This window comes from Hippichthys cyanospilos, chromosome 20 (genome assembly GCF_059441005.1).
Source record: "Hippichthys cyanospilos isolate Australia breed blue-spotted pipefish chromosome 20, RoL_Hcya_1.0, whole genome shotgun sequence".
In the NCBI taxonomy this organism is placed as follows: domain Eukaryota; kingdom Metazoa; phylum Chordata; class Actinopteri; order Syngnathiformes; family Syngnathidae; genus Hippichthys; species Hippichthys cyanospilos.
In genome coordinates this window covers 10366734-10387350 of record NC_142388.1, presented here as the reverse complement: position 1 = coordinate 10387350, position 20617 = coordinate 10366734, and the positions used below count along the sequence as shown (strand labels likewise).

The 20617-nt window shown below is 38.4% G+C and overlaps 1 protein-coding gene across 1 annotated transcript; it reads left to right on the top strand.

The window, feature by feature from the left end:
• Positions 1 to 623: 623 nt before the first annotated feature.
• On the top strand, positions 624 to 20328 carry cd109 (CD109 molecule). The gene is made up of 33 exons (XM_088403964.1): positions 624 to 697; positions 1392 to 1558; positions 1640 to 1668; positions 2653 to 2889; positions 2966 to 3091; positions 3272 to 3311; positions 3383 to 3464; positions 4564 to 4657; positions 4744 to 4876; positions 4936 to 5045; positions 6334 to 6579; positions 8226 to 8327; positions 9340 to 9408; positions 9496 to 9669; positions 9739 to 9894; positions 10025 to 10099; positions 11399 to 11465; positions 11543 to 11657; positions 11733 to 11850; positions 11920 to 12033; positions 12098 to 12307; positions 13223 to 13355; positions 13558 to 13734; positions 13998 to 14079; positions 15210 to 15438; positions 15515 to 15689; positions 16638 to 16828; positions 16910 to 17047; positions 17170 to 17235; positions 18178 to 18317; positions 18400 to 18556; positions 18638 to 18740; positions 19725 to 20328. The coding sequence occupies exons 1-33, from the start codon at positions 624 to 626 to the stop codon at positions 19916 to 19918; spliced, it is 4323 nt and encodes a 1440-aa protein (XP_088260090.1). The 3' UTR covers positions 19919 to 20328.
• Positions 20329 to 20617: the final 289 nt, after the last annotated feature.

Here is a 20617-nt window from a genome sequence, read left to right as displayed (position 1 = left end):
TAGTGTCTTAATTCCTTAATGCAAATTAGTTTACAACAGCGGTGCTCTCTTTTCAAATTAAGAGCAAATTAATTGGAATTTAAAGTTAAATTGTGTTGGTGTGACACCTTTACCATATTTTTTTGTGCATTAGTGACACAATTTTCCAGCTGAAGAGCCAATAATGAAAACATGATGTTACTGTTCTCTCTTCTGGAGTTGTTTGGTAAAAAATGTCTAGAGATTGAAGTTTTAATGAGTTAAATACTATTTTTTTTCCTCTATCCAAAAATGCTTTATGCTGGCTAGACGGTTCTGGCGGAACATTTATTTCACAGGGGGTATCTTGGCACAGATGCTAATCTTGTTCCCATAATCACGGCCCGCCCTGCTATGAGTGTAATCTAGTCCTCCAAAGTGACAAAACGTCCTTTTGATGAATAGCAATAACAAACACAACATGACCTTTCCACTTTTCTCCTTCTTTTGTGTTCACGGACTCCACCTAGCGATCGATTCCCAAGAAGGGCGTGTATGCGGAAAGCGATCCCGGCGCATCTCCTCTGGGAGGCTGTCAGAGAAAAGGTGGCGTCCTTCTCACGTGTGAAGAAAAAGGCAGCTGCTAGCGTCTTTCAGGTGAGTCCATGGAGCATCTTAAGCGTATTCGGGCGTTGGTGGCGCTGCTCGCCATCGCCGCCGCCCGGCACATCACACACGGGTAAGACAACGCTCTGGCCTCGCAATCCGTCCGTTTCAGTCATTTATTCAGATGCATTTTCATTTTATGTACTTCTAATATTATTTTTTAAAAAATCCAAGCCAAGAACCGACAAAATGCAAATGTGTGTCTCTGTTAAAGTTAATTTATGGAATAATTGTAGAATAGAGCTGAAAAAATGAAAATCCTAACAATTTCAAAGAAAGGTTTAAAAAGAAAACTGTTATTTAAATGTATGACTTGTGTATAAAACTTAATGTTGTGTAGAAAATGGTGTATTAAGAAGTGTGTACTGTATTCACTTTATTAATGACAGATTACATTATTTGATTTTACTTTAATTATTTAAAATGTACCTAGTATTTAAATATGTAGCAATTTAGCGAAAACAAGTAGTTCTTCTTCCCACTCCTTTTGAACGTAAACTGCTATATCTATTGATGATTTGTATTGCGTTTACATGTTCAGTCAATCAAATTAACGTTTTCACTTTCAATAATTATTATTATTATGGCAGCCTGGACTCCTCTCATACTGATATCAATCCGATACAATTAACATCCATCAGAAATGTGGAAAAAGTGTTGATGTTTTTTTTTCGAGAGGATAAAATCAGACTGAGCAATTTGGATTTCCAAAATGTCTCTGGATGATCAAAATGGTTGCATATTCATATCCAATGCTTGCTGTTCAGTTTGGATCACAAGCCCACCTACGTGGTGCTGGCCCCCCGCTCGCTGCAAGCGGGACGTCCCACGTCTTTGTCCGTCAGCGTCCTGACCGACGCGGCGCTCACGGTGACGGCTCGCATCATTCACGGCAATGTGGACGTGGCCTCGCGGAAGCTGGAGATGGAAGGAGGTGCTTTCTGCATTTTTTTTCTTTTCCGTTTGCGCGAATGCGTGAAACGTTCTCTGATGTCAATTTTATGATTGATTGAAGGATCCACGCAGCTGGTCACGCTTCCGCCTGTAAGTTCTTTTTCATGTCACTCATTTATTTTTATTTTTTTTATACTTCAATATACCGGTAATAATATACTAATATGTATTATTATTATTTATTAATAAATAATATACTTTTAATAATAAATAATGATGTTAATTATATATAATAATATATCAATAAATTATAATAATTTATTCTTTAGTTCAATAAATATTGTTCAATAAAATACATGGAATGAAATGAATAAGGTCAAGTTTAATATTATAATAAATCGTTGATTTATTCATCGTTTGTATTTTATTCATCTAAGCCGCTTACTTAATGTAATAATTCAGTCAAAACAAAAGAAGGAATGATTATTTTTATAGACAATGATTTTATACATATTGAACATTTTTTTAATCAGATATCATAAGGTGAAGACAAAACCAATACATTATTGTTTTATGAAATGCTCATTTACAATTTACATTCACATTTTTTAAAATACTGAATTGTAAATTTAAGACACGACAGTATGTTATTTCATGAAATTATGTTTTCTACTGTTTATATTCATGTGAAAGTAAACATAAAATTATGAGAATTTTATGTTTTTTAAATATTTTGATCCATCAGTTATATTCTTGTTTTTTTTATTTTTATGCTAAATGAAATAAACTGAAGACATGAGAATATTTTATAGTGTATTAATATATATATATCTATATATATATCTATATATATATATATATATATATATATATATATATATATATATATATATATATATATATATATATATATATATATATATATATATATATATATATATATATATATATATATATTAAAACCCAGAATGCATTGCTGATCTGTAAATTTGCACACTTTTAAATGTCAAACAATACAATTAAAACAAAAGAATGAATTATTATTTCATGAAACTGATTTTAATTGTCACTTCAATGATTCAACTTTTTCAAACTCATTTGAACTCGACTCCCACTGCCGCCCCCTGTTGGCAGGTTAGCTCCACAGGATCAAGCTTGGAAATCCCCTACACCCTGGAGGTCAAAGGTTACGCTGGCAGCCAACAAGTTTTTTCCAACACCACGCATTTATATTTTGAACCCCGAAGCTGCATGACCTTCATTCACACGGACAAAGACTCGTACGGAGCGGGTGAACTGATCAGGTTCTGGGTCGTCAGCCTTCAGGACACCATGAAACCCTGCAACCACTCGGCGGACATCATGATTAAAGTTAGCCGAACAATCGACAAGCGATCAATTGGTTTGTTCGGTGATGACGTTCATTTGCTGTCTGTTTGCGGTCCAGGACCCGCGGGGGAATCTGCTCCAGCAGTGGCGCTCGGCTCAGCCGGTCCTCGGGGTTCTATCCAAAGAGTTCCGTCTGTCCCGGGAGCCTTTGCTGGGTCCCTGGACCATTACCTCGCAGATAGATGTGAGTTTGACCATCAGGCGTTTATTACTTGATTATTTGTTTCAGCCTTAGTGGCAACATCTTCGAAATGGTGAAGTGGCAGTAAAACAGGCCAAAGTGCAGATCTAGTGACGTCAAGCCAAATTGCTCATTGGGGTTCTTATGTAGCATGTCAAGTACAATATCTTTTCCGCGCCACAGGGGGGCGCCACTCACAAGCATGTGCACGTGGATGGATACGGTAAGCTTCAGAAAACGTGCCATGAGAAAAACTGAGTGCGCAGATGCAGAGATGTTTTCATGTGTCCTCAGCTATGCCAAAGTTCAAAGTCATGATGGACCTTCCTGATGTGCTCCATTATGAAGATACCTTGTGCGGGACCATCACAGCAAGGTCAGAAAATCTTTTTTTTTTTTTTTAATTGTTCATGATTTGCATTAACATGTTTTTGTTTTGTGTAGGAAAAAAAAGATTTCTTGACTCTTCTTTTCATGGATGTTCAATACCACTTTTTTTTTCAGACTGATTCCAGTACAAGTAGAGCTGGCCGACAAGTATTTGTAGTATTTGGCCAATAGCCTTATTTCACTCTATCGATACTGGTGATGGTAACCAATACTAGTAAGTTACAAATCAGAAGAATAGAAATTTGTCATTATTTTTTGTGAAATTTAAGGAAAAGAGAGATTCTGTAAGTACAGTTTTTTTGGTATCAAAAATACTAGTGGTATCGGTACTTGGTGTTGATTTTGGTAACAAGATTTGAGTACTCATACCTAGAGATCTTCAATACTACTTTTTCAGACCGATACCAGTACTCCACTCTTGAGCAGTCACCTAGACCGATACCAACTACCAGCACCACAAGTAATTTTGATGCACAAAATGTACAATATGTACAAAATGTCAAAAAAGTCAATGAAATAATTTCCAAGGCCTTTCAATGTCAATGTCACTTTTTTTCTTAACAATTCATGAATTTAATGGTAATGTTATTTTTTTTGAATGAATAGGTCTTTAGAGTGAGTTCACTCATTTATTTATTTTTTTGGAATCAAAAATACCAGTTGTATCGGCACTTGGTATCAATTTGAAAGATCAGTTTGAAAGATATCATTTTTTTATACCACTTTTTTCAGGTCGATACCAGTATGAGTGCTCAACACTCGCATAGTCACCGAGATCATGAAATTAATGGCAACATTCTATTCATACATTCTATTCCATTTGTAATTTACTACGATCTATATCTTAAAAATATGGTAAAGTATCAGACCAATACCAATACTTGGATTCAACTTTTGAGTATTCACAGATACTGATACTAAGCACTGATATAACTAGTTTGTTTTTGACAGAATAAAATTCCCTATATATATATATATATATATATATATATATATATATATATATATATATATATATATATATATATATATATATATATGTATTTATATCTTGTTCTCCTTTTTTGTCTGCCGACTTGTGGCAGGTACAAGTCCGGCCAACCTGTGAGCGGGCACGTCAACATCACGGTGGTGCATCATTATCATGGGATGCAAGAAATCTCTGATGAAAACAGACGGGTATAGTCTGAAACTCCATATACTCTATGTAGTATTTGATAAAAAAAAAAAAAGCAAGAAAAATGAAAATAATTTTTGCATTTCAGATTGACGGCAGCGTGGACTTCAAGTTTGCGCTTCCCGAGTTTCATGCAAAGAGCGACAGCGACTATTCACGCAAGATGTACGATGATGGACAATACCTGGAGGTCGTCGCCAATGTGACCGAAGACGTATCGGGTGAGGCGGTTGTCGCCCAGAACCAACATTGCGACCTTTGACCCTCTTTTGGTCCTCAGACGTCAGCGTGTACTCCAAGGCCCGGGTGCGCCTGGTCCAACAAACGTATCAACTGTATTTCGCCGACTTTCCCAAAATTCTCAAGCCGTCCATGAGCTTTATGACGACTGTAAGTGCCGCACATGCCAGCAGAGGACGCTACAATTCATGATTCTCTCCTTCAAAGTCTTAGCCTCACAAGTTCAATGTATGCACGAAACATGTATGCAATTCATTAATGATGACAGTCATTAAGTTTGAGCTTTTTTTTCTAGCTTTTTAAAGAAAAAAAAACATGGGAGATATTTTACACAGCCGTATTGGACTCACTAAAAACCTTCCAGTTTTGTTTTATTTTTATTTTTTTCAAACATTTGTCACATGATTTTTTAAAATTTATTTTCCCCTTTTTGTGTTAATTATGTTAATGTTTTTTTCACTTTTTTCAGTTTTGGGGGGATTTTTTTTCTTTTTCTTCTAGACTGAAAAAAAAACACTTTTTTGACAAATAGAACGAAAATTCCATACAACAGGAAAAAAATACCCCATACTAATATAACTGACTAGAACACTGGGTGATTTTTTTTCTGAAATTAATGTAATATCATTCGGTATTATACAGAGGGATTAATAAGAGAAAAATGATCACATTACTTGAAGGCTTGTTTAAAAAAAAGAGAATTGTATCACATTTCTTATTCATCATAACTCAATATACTGCACATATGTGAATCAAGCGCAACATGTCAAACCAATTAAAAATATTTAAAAGTACAGCATTAAAAATCTTTCCAAAATGACTAAAAATGTGTAGAATGCAAGATCAAATTTTCAAAAACATTGTGAAAGTGCCATGAATTCTCGTCTTTTAAAATAGTAAAAAAAATAAATAAATAAACTTCTCATCAAAAACTTTTTCATGGAGGGTAGCTGACACCCTTGACCAGAGCTTATCTAATACTAAGCAAATTGAGCACTGTAGTGATCACTGTGACCAGTGGATAGCAGTATACAACATAGCTATTACAGACATGCAATTCAAAGTAAGGAATGGAAGTCAATCTTTTATATGACACCACCCATGTATATAGCATAGACACAGCATACTGTCGGCCTTGAAGATGGGTGAAAATGCTAAACATACTGGCACTCTAGAGGTTTCCTTTTCCGATAACGCTCGGCACTGAAAGAGTTAACCAAAGGTATGGAGAACCACCAACAATTTTGAATTGTTATTCAATCATATTATTCAGTCTAACAAGAAAGGATAGCAGAAAATTGGGGGAACTGTAGCACACACAAGTGCAGAAAAAAATGTTTTCCTGGAGGATTTGGATTTCACAAGAAATCAAGAAATTAAATATTACACTAAATAGAGTAAGCTAAAAGCATGAAAAACTGCTCGTGCTGTTTATCAGGTGCACGTGTGCAAATCCAACAAGGAGCCGTTGTCAGAAGAGGGTACCAAGAAGATACTGAAAGTGTCCGTCATGCAACAAAATTGGTGCAAGGGGTGGATGCCCTCCATGCACAACGAGTCGGGAACGGGATCGGGCCATTCCTATCCCGACTCCTCTCTGGATATGGAGTTCCCCATCCCTGTCGACGGTGTGGTGCACGTTCACTTCCTGCTCACGAAGGACACCCGAGCGCTCGCCATCCATGTAAGTCAAAAGTGAGACAGCCAGTCCGCTATTCTTACCACAAAAGTTTCAACCGGAAGTGCTTTCGCGCTTTGACGACTGAATTAATTCACAATCATTTAAAACAAATGTAGACGCTAAATTGGGTTTAGAATTTTGGTTTGAATTTAGCACTCAACAGATATGAATTTAGGTATGATACAAATCAACGGCAACAGGCTGTAATGATAGAAATAGTTAAAAAAAAAAATTCCCATCTCAGTTCACTTATACTGTAACTACTACAATATACTATTATAATACACTACATTTACTTATAAAGTTTCAAAAGGAAATTCTTTAACCTCTTGATGCCTGAATTTATTTCCAATCATTAAAAAAAAATCACTTTCAAGCACATGCTTAATTAAGGTGTGAATGTTAATTTTAGCACATAAAATAAATAGAAACTTACATATGATGCTAATTAGCAATAGGCCACAATGGTAAATAAACGGTAAAAAATACATGCTCGCATCACAGGTAACACATTACTATACTATATATAAAGCAATACATTGAACTTTAAACAGACATAAAGACAAAAGAATTTTATTTGTCTTCACTTCTAGTCATTTTGACTCACCTTGTGCTATTTTCAAGTATTTTTACAATAAAGTTGGAACAGAAAGTGCTTTCAGCCATTTACATTAGAACAAGGGTGTTCAAACTTTTTCCTCGAAGGACCACAAAATATAATAGAAAGACGTGAGGGCCACATTCTTTGTTTGTTTTTTCCCCTTACTTAACTAATTTAATATTATTGATTTGTTATTCACATATTTTTTTATGGGACGTATACATTCATTCAAGTACTTTATTTGTTTATTTATTTATGTATTTATTCATTCGTTCATATATACAGAAAAATAATTTGAGACCTCCCTTTCCACTAATATTTTAATTAACTACACCAAATATCTTAATTAGTACCTGGGATTGAATATTTGGACTTTGTAAATATGTATTAATACGTCTTTGTTATTGAATGAGCTAAAAATAGTAAAAATTTATTAAAAAAATGGCCCATGAGCTGCAGTTTCAACACTTCTACATTAGAATTAAGTTTCAGTCATTTTAAAAAGTGTACTTAACTTTCAAGTTGAGTGTTAATTTGTGTACAGAACATAAAATGGATCTAAATTTAGGTATGGTGCCAATTAGTGGCAACAGGCAACAATAAATGGTAAAAAATATCTGTTCCCGTCTCTGATAACTTATGACTAACGTAGTACAGTATTATAAAACACGACATTGAACATATTATATAAACACAAAGCACAGGCTTATTTCTCTTAATTGAAGAATCAATTTGACTGATCTTGTTCATGTGGAAAGTGAACATGTGACTTGAAAAGCAAACCAAACCGATTGGCATCAAACCAAATTTGTTAAATATCTTCAAAATGACTTGTAATCGGCAACAGACAGTATTTTTGACCGTATTTGGAGCGGAAAGTGGCTTGATGCCAATTTGCGACAATAGGCGTCAACGTATTAAGATCTTTGTCCCGTATGTTCTGATGACAGATGTTTCAAAACGTCTGATTGATTTTTAATATGGGCAACATATTGTTGAGCCCAAAAAGATATGATCCATAAAAATGACAGTTGTCTCTGACGTCTAGGCTTCGGTTGAGGACAGCTACCAGACTCTCCAGCTCTGCTCCAGCTACATGTCTCCTAGTTACTCGTACATCCAGGTCCTCAGCGCCTCGGGCGCCATGGAGGTAATGGCCGACCTTTCAGGTCCAAGTGTTGTGGTGGAAGATTGTGTTCAAGAAATTTCTTTTTACTTTTCTGATTTTCTACTTTTTTTTTTCTGTCATTCTTTGTGAAAAAAAAGCCTGGTTGTCTCATGGTGATTTTTTTTCATTTAAAAAAAAAGCTATACGAGTATTTTTTTCCCTAAAAGAAAAAAATCCTTACACATAGTCATTTTTCATTTAAAAAATCCTTGCTTTTATACTTGATTTTTTTCATGAACTTTACATAGCCATTTTTTCATGCAAAAAAGCCTTACTTGACATGGTTGGGTTTTTTTTTCTGAAAAAGCATTATTTTAACTTGTCATTTTTTTCAAAAGACAAAAAAACTTATAATTGATTGTAATTTTTGGGAAAAAAAAGCCTTTACATCGTCATTTTTTTCTTTAAAAAAAAGCCTATTTTACATGGTCCTTTTTTCGAAAAAAAAAAATAAATAAATAAAAAAAAAACAAGCCTTACTATTTGCGGTCATTTTTTTGAAAAAAATAAAATAAAGCCTTATTATACCTGGACATTTTTTTCGCTAAATAAATTAAAAAAAAATTGTAAGTAAAAAATCCTCATTTTTACATGTTCATTTTATATGGAAAAAAGCCTTACTTCACATGTTTTTTTTTGCTAAACAAAAAAAGCCTTAATATACATGATTATTTTTTTGCCCCAAAAAAAAAACAACAAAAAAAACAAAAACAACCTTACACTACATGGTCATTTTTTGTGGAAAAATAAGCCTTATAATACGTGGTCATTTTTTCGCCATAAAAAGACTTGTTATACTGATCATTTTTTGCCTTTTTATAATTCTCATTTTCCACCCAAAAAAACACACACACAACCGTACGATACATGGTCATTTTTTGTGGAAAAAAAGCCTTACAATACGTGGTCATTTTTTGCACTAAACCCTTGTTATACATGGTAGTTTTTTCGTGAAAAAAAAGCCTTACTATACATGGTTGTTTCTTCGCAAAAGATCCAGGTGGGCTCGCCGTTCACGCTGTACGTCAACGCCACTTTTCCTGTGACCGCAATTCATTACTTGGTGAGTTTATTTGTCTTTCCTCTGGTATATGGACCCTTTAAAATCTTGTCAGCCTGAGAATTTTGACATGTCCTCGTCGTCCTTCAGGTGAAGTGCGGGGACAATATTGTGTCTGCCGGCCACGGTTCTCGCGAGCTAACTTTGATCCCGGAAGCATCTTGGACGCCCATGGTGTCCGTGGTGGTCTTCCTGGTGCGAGAAGACGGCGAGGTGGTCAACGACGTCATTTGCCTGGACGTCCATCCCTACCTGCACAATCAGGTGGGTCGTCACGGCGATTGCTAGGCGATGACGGAAGGGAGGATGACGCCGCCGACGATCCGTCGGCAGGTCTCGCTCAGCTGGAGCGAGCCGGAAACCCGACCGGGCGACGAGGTGACGCTGCGGGTCTCGGCGGCGGATGCGGGATCTCTGGTGGGGATCATGGTGCAGGACAATGTGCCGTGGTGGGCGGAGCCGAAAGGTCACGAAACAAAGGAGATGACGGTAAGACTTTGTCACTACTGTGATGTTCGGGTCACCAGAGACGCCGACTGTGAAAGTTTATCCGTCACCTTTCTCTATTTGACCAAGCCCTCTTTTTTTGTTTTTCTTTTGTCAGGCGCTGCGTGAGAAGGACATGTACCACAGTTCCACGGGGACGCAATATTCCCAGCACATGGGAATGGGAGATCCCTTCTCAGTCTTCATGGTTCTTACACGCACGCACACACAGGGTTTTTCTATCATAGTGGGGACATCCTATTGACAAATGCATTTCCTTGGCCCTAAACCTAACCTTTACCATCACAAAAGATTGCCTAACCCTAACCCTAACCCAGTTCAAAACTTACTCTAAAACACTCAAACACAAATTCAGAACAAGTCAGAACCAGCCTAAAAGTCCTTATTTCTCCAAAATGTCCTCACTATGTTGGTAGAAAACTCCAAGCAGTTCTCACAAGTACAGTATAATATGTATAGAACACACACTCACACACGTTTTGTCCTATTTGTTTTTTGGAATGTGTGCCAATACTTTTTTCTATGTTTCAAAATTCAAAAAGTACAGCAGCTAATGTGAGTCATCGAAGAAGTGCATAAACAAATTCAATGGTGAAGTCAGAGTAAATTAAAAAGTGTATAATGTATTTTAATAATTTTCAGTTTTTTATTTATTAATTATTATTTAATTTTATTGAATATGAGGTGATTATTGAATAAAATAATGATTTAATTTGTAATGTAAATTTGATAATTTTGTTGTATTATTTAGAATAAATCATTGAATAAACATGTTTTTAATGCTTAATTCAAATACATTTTACAATACAGTACTTCTAAAGTATCTAATTGGGGCCTTGGAATAAATCAAATTAATTTGATTCATTTGTCAGTTTAAAAATCGAGGATTTCAAAATGAGCTAAGTTGTGAAATTGTGGTTTTGCACAATCTGTTAGTATATAAGATTGTGTTGAAATTGACTTAAAATTGAGTACACATCATTATTTGAATATGTTGAACAAGATTTCTTTTTGAGTTAAAAAAGACATTTTTGCCAGATCAAATCGTAATTGTCCAGAAAGCCAAAATAAATTAATAAATAAATAAGATTTAGTACTTGATTAATGTAGTACTTCCATATGGAAAAAAAAAAGTTTAAATAAATGAAATACCTTGGATTAATTGCCTAGACTCTCGAAAAATGTAAAAACATGTCTTTGGGATTGAATTTACTGTATTAGACACGTATTAATGATTTTTTTTTGCAAATTTTATTTGTTTCTTTTTCATTGTTTAAAATAAGTAAATTAATACATTATTTAATACATACGGCCCACAGGCCAGTTTTGGCCCGCAAATGGATTTAATTTGGCCCGCGAGATGATTTTGTAATGTAAAATTGTTTTCTGGTTTTCCACAGTAAATCAATGAAGCAATTATTCAATGAGAAAAATGAATTGAAATTTGAAAGAATGAAAAACGACAATTTGTTGGTTGTTTTTGCAGTGGTGTCAGCTTGTTGTTTTGACGGACGCCTGTGTCCACGGCACCGATCCCCGGATGGCACAAGGAGGTCAAGTCCAAAAAGTTCTTTGGTCAGGTTCGGAACGTTTGGACCCGCTGACGCCCGTGTCGGGTTTTTCCCCACAGGAGAGTACTACTCGCCGTACCACATGGACTCACAGTACCAGGATGAGGAAGACTACATGTGGAAATCCGAGGGTTGTCCTCCAGAGACGTGGATATGGACGGAAACGTTCACAGAGTGAGGCCCCTCCCCCATAAGTGAAAGATGTCGCAATATTAGGAACACTTGACCAAGCGCCCTTCGTGGTTTCAGTGATTCCGGGTCGGCCGAGATGAGGGTGACGGTCCCGGACAGCGTCACCACTTGGACGGCCATCGCTTTTGTCATGTCCCACACCCTCGGCCTCGGGATCTCCTGGACGCCTGCCCGTGTATGATTGACGTTTTTTTGTCCCTTGAGGGCCTTCGGGTCCGATCTGATGTTTGGCGAACTCTCGCAGTTGAGTGTCTCCAAGAAGCTCCTCATGTCCGTCCACATGCCACCTGTGGTCACGCTCGGTGAGGAGATGCTGCTGGAGGTCCGCTTTTTCAACAACCACGAAGAGGACCTAGAGGTCAGAGCTCGCAACTGGCGAGGCTTTTGTTGAGAGAGCTCGTGACACGGGCGTCTGCACTCAGGTGATGATGGCCGTGCAGCAAAACGACACCTTTGAGTTGGTGATGGCGGACGAATCGCAGCTAGCGGTGCGGCGGCTGTTGCTGGCTGGGGGGACCGCCGCCTCCGTCCCGGTTCCCATCCGGCCGCTGGTCCTTGGCGACCTCACCATCATGGTCAAGGCAAAGTCCTACGTTGGCATGGACGTGGCCCAGGGGACCGTCCTGGTCAAGGTGCGACACACCACCGTTGCTTTTCGTTGGTATAGCTTAGCATTGAGGTGTGTGTGTGTGTGTGTCAGTTTGCATTTGTGTTGTGCTTGAGGTAGAACACAAGCAAGACATGCGTCCCCATAAGAAAGGTTGTTGGAGTGTGTGTGCGCATATACACGCATATGCTTGTTTATGCGTGTGCATGTCAGTGCATTTTTTGTGTATTTCTGCGTGTGGATCTGCATATGTTTTTGCCCTTGGTTTTTGCTACACGGTGGGGACCAAATTCTCGGTTTTACTGTTTGTGTTCGGTGCATTTTTGTGTGTAAATCATTTCATCTTTGTGAATTTGTGTTTATCTGTGTGAGGCTATCATCCTTGTTTTGATGTGCATATGTGTGTGTGTGTGTGTGTGTGTGTGTGTGTGTGTGGTTGTGTGTGTAAAATAGTCTGGTCCCCCACAAATACGAGCAATGTGTATCTGTGTGTGCTTATTTCTATGCTTGTTTGTGTTTGTGTGTCTGTGTGTTTTTGTATGTGTGAGTGTCTCATCCTTGTGTTCATGTGCATGGTTAAATGAGTGGATGAGTGTGTCCAAGAATGTATGAGCAGGTAAGACACTTGGGTCCCCAAAAAGGAGAGCAGTGTGTTATCTATGTTCCAATTTATACATGTATGCTTGTTTGTGCCTGTGCGTGGATCTGCTTGTTCGTTAGTGTGTGAATATGTGTGCCCATACACTTACGTACTTTGTGTGTTTCTGTATTGTGCTAGCCATTCGGGTCATCTGGGTCCCCATAACTAAGGTTCTTGTGTTTTCGTGTGTGTGTGCAGGTACTGTGCGTATGCTTGTGTGTGTCAGTCCCTCCTTTGTGTAAATATGTGCATCTTCTTGTTGGCGTGCATGCGTGTGAACGTATGCGTGTTGATTTTCAGGCCGAAGGCGTGGAGCAGTCGTTCTCGTCGGCGCTGCTGCTGGACGTTTCATCTTCGCTCTCCACCATGATGACGTTTATGTTTCCCGACGACGTGGTGCCGGGAAGCAAGAAAGCCTGGCTGACCCTGGTCGGTAGGGCAACACTTGCACTACCCTCAACAACCTGAAGAGGGCAGCACAGCAAATCAAATGGCCGTTTTCTTTTTATCTCATTCACTATCATTGATGGTTGTAGACGTAATTTTCTTGAGCTGGCAGTGAATGAGTTAATATTTTTAGTTGTTATTTTATTGATGTTTTTCTTGACATTTTTGTTGCCTTTTTGTGGGGACAGGAGACATGCTGGGTCCGTCCATCCAGGGTCTGGACTCGCTGATCCAGATGCCGTATGGCTGCGGCGAGCAGAACATGATCCATTTTGCTCCCAACATCTACGTCTTGCTCTACCTCAACGCCACCGCGCAGGACCGGCAGGATGTCCGAGACACGGCCGTGTCCTACATGGAGTCAGGTGGTGCCCGGTTGTCCTCGTCCCCCTCCGGCCAGCCCTTTTCTCTTACGCTTCTCCTCATTTGCAATTGACTTGACATTAACTGACAGGTTCTTTTTTCTTTTTTCAAAATGGATGGTATTAACTCATCCACTGCCAATGACGGTTATAGACGTCAAAGATCAATTTTTACTGGGTTGGCAGTGAATGAGTTACGAGAGTTAAGCGGGGCTTTGTTTAGAACCTGGTGGAACACCGTTGAGTAGAATTTAAAATTTCGACAGGTTATGTGCAAGAATTGTCCTACCAAAGAGCAGATGGATCCTTCAGTGCCTTTGGAGAGCGAGATGCTTCTGGGAGCACTTGGTAGGTTCATCAACCAATGTTCTACACCTGTTATCAATATTCCTTCTCTAAAATACACTTGATAAAAAAATGTTTTCAGCCCCACAACCAGCGCAAGGCAAAAAAAAAAAAAGACTTGAAACAGTTTATTCAAACAATATTAATCTGTGTGTAAAATTTAACCAAATTAAGGCATAGAACATTTTGCAAACGAGTCACTATAACACAATTTAGCAATATGTTTCTTCATGGTTCAATCAATTTGCTCTTTATTTGAAAATGCAACTATTCTGTTCTAGTCAGATTTAAAAGCAATAAATTATATTAAAATCTAAAAAAAATAAAGACATAAAGACGTTTTTGCAAAGGAGCCACTACAATATTTTAATAAGACGTTTGCTCAACCAATTTGCTCTTAATTTGAATAGTAAAATGTAATGTTGCTGTCCTGACATTAAAAAGCATTAAATTAAAATAAAACCTAACAGATCAAAGACACATTTTGCAAAGGATCCACTATAATTAATTAGCAATTAGTTTCTTTATATTCCAGTTCTTTTGCTCTTAAATAGAACAATGTATTGAATGTATTGTTCCTGTCATGGCTTTAGAAAATATAATAGATTAAAATGTAACAAAATTAAAACAAAACATTTTGAAAGCGGTCTGTATCGCAATTTAAAAATAAGTTGCTACATGTTCCAATTCATTCGCTCTTAATTTAAAAACAAACGTATTGTCCCTGTCACGACTTCAGAAAGCATTAAATAGTTTAAAAATTGACAAAGATACAAGATTTGTGTATTGCAATTGAGGAATAAGTTGATTCATGTTCCAGTCAATTTGCTCTTAATTTGGAAGGAAAAATCTTGTGTTGCTGTCATGGCATCAGAAAGAAAACAAAGAATGAATTGCATCAGGTTCCAATTAATTTGCTCTTAATTTGACAAGAAAATGTACTTTTCCTCTCACATAATTAAAAAAAAATACTTTATTTGCTAATAGCACTTAAAACATTGTAGTAAGTTTCACATACTTCCAAGAAGTTCTTTGACGTGTCCCCATTTGAGAACTACTGTTATACTGTAGATCAGAGCATACAGTAGACCTCAAAGAACATTTGGATGCTAATGAACTGTGGCTTCTCTCAGGCTGACCGCCTTCGTGCTGAGATGTTTCCTGCAGGCGCGTCCTTTCATCAGCATCGATGAGCACGTGGTGCAGGCGGCCGCCACCTGGCTGGTCGGCCAGCAGGCGGCAGACGGCCATTTTCAGGAGGTGGGACGCGTCATCCACACAGAGCTCCAAGGAGGTCTGGACGGGCCCGTGTCGCTGACGGCGTACGCCCTCATCGCACTGCTAGAAGATCCCCATGTCAGGGTAAGATAAGGGACCTTTTGACGATGCTGATATTATGGATGTCAGGCATTGCTTTGCCCTGCTTTTTGTCTCCCAGGCGCAATACACCGACCAGGTGGCGTCGGCGCTGACGTTCCTGGAGAGCCAACTTGATGCGGGTGGTGTGTCCAGCAGCTACAGTCTCAGCTTAGTGGCCTACGCGCTTGCCATGAACGGCAGCGCCAAAGCGCACACCACTCTTGATCAGCTGATTGCAAGAGCAGACATGATAGGTGAGTGCTTCAGATTAAGTGTCCGCCATATTAGATGTGGCAATTGTGGTCTTTAGAAGCCACAACATTGTGTAAAAATTCAGCCATTTTCACCAATGTTATTATAGTTAGAAAAAGCTAACAAAATCTAATATCTAAAAAAAAAAGATATATGAAAAAAATACAAAATAAAAACAATTAGTAGTAATAGTTTATAATAATAGTAATTGAAAAAAAAGTTATATTGATAAAATGTTAGATGAAAATAATTTAAAAAGAAACACCAATTCTTACATTTATGAAACTAAAACAATTATACAATCCTTCGTTTTCATATTTGTCAATTAATATTGTTAATAAGTTTTAGGGTTCATTTTAAAGGTATATATTTTGATATTCCTATATTTCCATAAAGGAAAAAAAGTCAAACAGCAGTTTGAGAGCTGTAGTTTACTTAATTGCCCAATACTCACAGACATTTTTTATTCTCATGCAATCAAAACAATCCTGTAACTAATATTATAACTAAAATAATGCTTGATCTAAAAACTAAAACTGAAATATAAAAAAAACAAAGCTCAACACAAAATCAAAATCAGCATGAAATATATATTCCAAACTATTATCACCCTGATTAACATTGTTTTTAATAAGGCGAACTAAACCCTTTAGTATTAGAATTCATAAAAAACAATGACGCCATACAATAAAATGTTCAACAAAACAGAAACACTTTTGTGCATCGTTTTGAAATCGCTATTAGCCACCAAGGAGGAGTAAAACACAGTTTCACTAACGGCAGTTTCACAGCCACTTGAGGGGACTACTATTTAAAATTATGGCCATAATAAGTTGTTTTCATGAATTATTGATTTCATAGTTGTCCACAGTTGATATTGTCATGACAGAAGACTGATTTAGTTTTAATTTAAAATAATTATTTTTTGGGGGGTGGGGGCATGAGAGCAGACGGCGTTCCCAGGTGGACGTCCCCCACCGCAGGCCTGACGTCATCATGGCAACCCAGCTCGGCCGAAATCGAGACGGCGGCCTACGCTCTGCTGAGCCTGTGCAAGTTGGGCCGCCTGGTGGAGGGCGGCGACCTACTGAAGTGGCTGGGACGCCAACGCAACCCAACGGGAGGCTTCGGGAGCACTCAAGTGAGCCAAATATTTTGTCAAAAAGTAGTATTGAAAATAAGCTCGGTCGAAGTCATCCTTCAACTAATTGTGATGTGGCAGGACACAGTGGTAGCACTGCAGGCCTTGTCAACGGCTTCTGTCTTGCTTCATCGTCAAGACGTCAACTTGAAAGTCAGCGTCAACGACACCGTCTTCTACGTCAACCAGGAAAACCGCAACCTCCTGCAGACGCGGCAGGTAGGCCGCAAATCAAAAGCTCACGCCTTGACTTGCCAGCTCTCCATTTGCTTTGTCCAAATAATTAAAAAAAAAACAATTTTAATTCCAAATAGTGATTAGTTTTCTGTGGCGGTCTTCAGGTGGAGCCCAAGGATCATCTCTACCTACAGGTAGCAGCAGAGGGTCAAGGCCTGGTTGTTCTTCAGGTACCAAGTGTCCTTTTCTTCTTTTACTTTCATTTTGACCAGGCTGAACAGGAAGTCTAAAGGCAAAGCATGAAGGTGTGTGTTTTAGAGCAGTGGTGTCAAATATCCAGCCTGCGGGCCGGTTCTGGCCCACAAAAAGGTTTAATCTGGCCCCCGAGATGATTCTGTAATGTAATGAATAAAAAATAGCTGATTATTTTCAATAAATGCAAACCTTGAATTTTTTAATATTCTATTTTTTAATATTCTATGTTTAATAGGGATATTGTGCTTGTACTATTTTGGTTTATAGCTTTTATTTTGACTGTACACAGGTAACACTGGTGTCATTTTAATTCAAAATTTTAAGGAGGTGAAACATCTCAATATGACAGCAAGTCATTTTTCAAGTAAAAAACAAAACAAAACAACTCTAAAAATATATAATTAAAACCATAATCCACTTATTTAGCAATTCTCAGCATTATAAAATGTGTCGTTCATCCTGAATCCATTTGATAACTACATTATTTTTCACATACAATCACCACCTGATAATCAAAACGATTATGATGCCAAAAATTGCCACCTTTTGAATGTAAACAAAGAGCCTTTCTAACATCAAATTTAATTGAATGTTTTTCAGGACAGGAACAGTAGATTTCTCTTTTCAAATTAAGAGCAAATGAATTGGAACACCAATAAACCTTTTTAAATTGTGCTAGAGTAACTCCTTTGCATAATGTTGTATGCCTTTATTCTGTTTGGTTTTATACGGATGTTGATTGTCATTTGTGATGCAATTTTACTTTTTATTCCATCTATCTAATGACGGCAGTTAGGAAGTACTTGGTTGACAAAAACAATTCACTCAGTAGTCAGCATTGAAAAAATGTTGAGAACCACTGGTTTAAACTAAAACACATCAAGTGAAGTCACGCGGCGTCGTCTTCTTGTCTCGAGCTCAACGCGATGTACAACGTGAGGACGGATGAGCCGAGTCGCCGCCGCCGATACGCAGACCGCCTGGAAGCTTTCGACGTGCACGTGGAACTTTTTGATGACGGCCAGGACTCGCGCGCGCATCTGAACCTGTGCTGCAGGTAGGTCCCGCGTGCTCATCAAATTTCCCGTGCCGCCGAAGCTTGCTTGAAGCACACGCGGGCGAATGACACAACTCGGCAGTCTTCGCCAAGGGGGTGCCCTGAACGCCACCGGCATGGCCCTGGCTGAGGTCGGCCTGCTGAGCGGCTTCAGCCTGGAGAGCAACGCCGTCCAGCTCAATGACCTCGTCAAGAAAGTGGAAACGCAGGCGGGGAAAGTTATTCTCTACTTCGACTCAGTGAGTTACTGCGACGGGGATACGCGTGTGTGTGTGTGTGTGTGTGTTATAACATGCTAAGATGCTATGTGTGTTTATTAGATTACGACGAGGATGGAATGTGTACACATTCCTCTTCTGGTGGAATTCAAGGTTGCCAAAGTCCAGGAAGCCATTGTTCTCGTCTACGACTACTACGAACCACGTCAGTGACGCCGCAACTTGATTGATCACTCACTTCTTGATAGATGACCCACTTCCTGTCCGATTGCTCACTTCCTGTTTGATTAGCCACCTCCTGTTTGATCACCCACGTCCTACTTAATCACCCACTTTCTGTTTGAATATTCACTATCTGTTTGATCAACCACTTCCTACTGATCACCCGTATTCTGTTTGATTACCCACCTTCTGTTTCATCACCCACTTCCTGTTTAATCACCCACTTCCTGTTTGATTACCCACTTTCATCATCCTCTTCCCGTTTGATCACCTTTTTATCACGTTTGGTCCTGTTTAGTCACTCACTTCCTGTTTGATTACCCATTTCCTGTTTGATCACCCACCTACTGTTTGAGTGCACGGTTTCCATTTGATTACAAATTTCCTGTTTGATTACCCACTTTCTGTTTGATCTCCCACTTCATGTTGGATCACCCACAATCTGTTAAATCACCCGCTTCCTTTTCACCCATCCCATGTTTGATCACCCACTTTTTGTTTGATCACCCACTTCCTGTTTGATTAGCCACCTCCGATTAAATCACCCACTTATTGTTTGATAAGACATTTCCTGTTCAATCATTGTTTTACTGTTTAATCACCCATCTTTTGTTTGATCACCTATATCCTGTTTAATCACCCACTTCCTGTTTAATCACCCTCCTTTTACACATTTCCTGTTTGATTACCCACTTCCTGTTTGATCTCCCACTTCATGTTGGATCTCACCCACAATCTGTTAAATCACCCGCTTCCTTTTCACCCATCCCCTGTTTGATCACCCACTTCTTGTTTGATCACCCACTTCCTGTTTGATCATCCACTTCCTATTTAATCACCCACTTCCTGTTTAATCACCCTCCTTTCACCCACTTCCTGTTTCATCAACCACTTCCCGTTTAATCACTGTTTCCTGTTTAATCACCATTTCCTGTTAAAGCACATACCCGTTCACTTGATTTCTCAGGCCGTCGGACGGTGCGAACGTACGTCTCGGAATGGCGCGAGCATGTGGACTCGTGCTGGTTTTGCGGTGACGGCTGTCATCAGTGCTTGGGTGATGATGATTGGACAGACATCAGCGTCTCCTCCAGCCTGAGGATCCGTCCCCCGCTCACTCTTCTCCTCTTCATTGTTATGATGACGTTGCAACAACTGTGATGTCATTATCATCGTAGACTCTGATAGGATAGTAATTAGGTTTGGCTCGAGACCACTTTTTCATATCCGATACTAATACTATTAATGCAGCCTTGAGGATCGGTCAATAGCATGTATAGTATACCTTTTGTTTATGGGTTGTATTGGACTGCCTCTAATAAAAACAATCCGATGCCAATGCATTAATTTTGGCTTGGATTGGACTCGATAGAGATACGGTGGATCTTATTGAAACATCCCTAATAAAAAGCACTTGTCTTTTGAGTGTTCAATCAATCAATGCTAATTATTAAATCCTAATTACTAACAGGACATTTGTTGGAATATTTGTTGTAAATTGTGTTGCCCTTCTGGGAACTTTAAGATTATTTTGGGCTGATTAAGGGCTATACAAATAAATCTAATTTGATATCTGACTGTTTGTCTATCTTTACATCCACCTATACATCTATACTAGCTGGCTATTTTAGTTATGTATCTACCTATCTACATAGCTACCTGATCTGTGTTGCAAGCTAGCTATTGTGCTTCTTAAAACTGATAAATGAGAAACGCAGTGTCTTCACTCGTTAGAAAATGGAAATTCCCCCACCTGTATGCGAGAAAGCGCAATTGCAGCAAGAGATTTGTCTCCAAACGATTCACGCTAATATAACCGCCAATTCACTTTTTTTTTTTTTTTAATGACTTGTGTAAATA

Excerpts from the sequence above, each read along its gene's own strand:
- cd109 (XM_088403964.1), top strand. The coding sequence starts at position 624 with ATGGAGCATCTTAAGCGTATTCGGGCGTTGGTGGCGCTGCTCGCCATC. Across the intron at positions 8,328-9,339 it reads GCGCCTCGGGCGCCATGGAG|ATCCAGGTGGGCTCGCCGTT; the intron begins GTAATGGCCGAC and ends TCTTCGCAAAAG. Across the intron at positions 17,236-18,177 it reads AAGGCCTGGTTGTTCTTCAG|CTCAACGCGATGTACAACGT; the intron begins GTACCAAGTGTC and ends TCTTGTCTCGAG.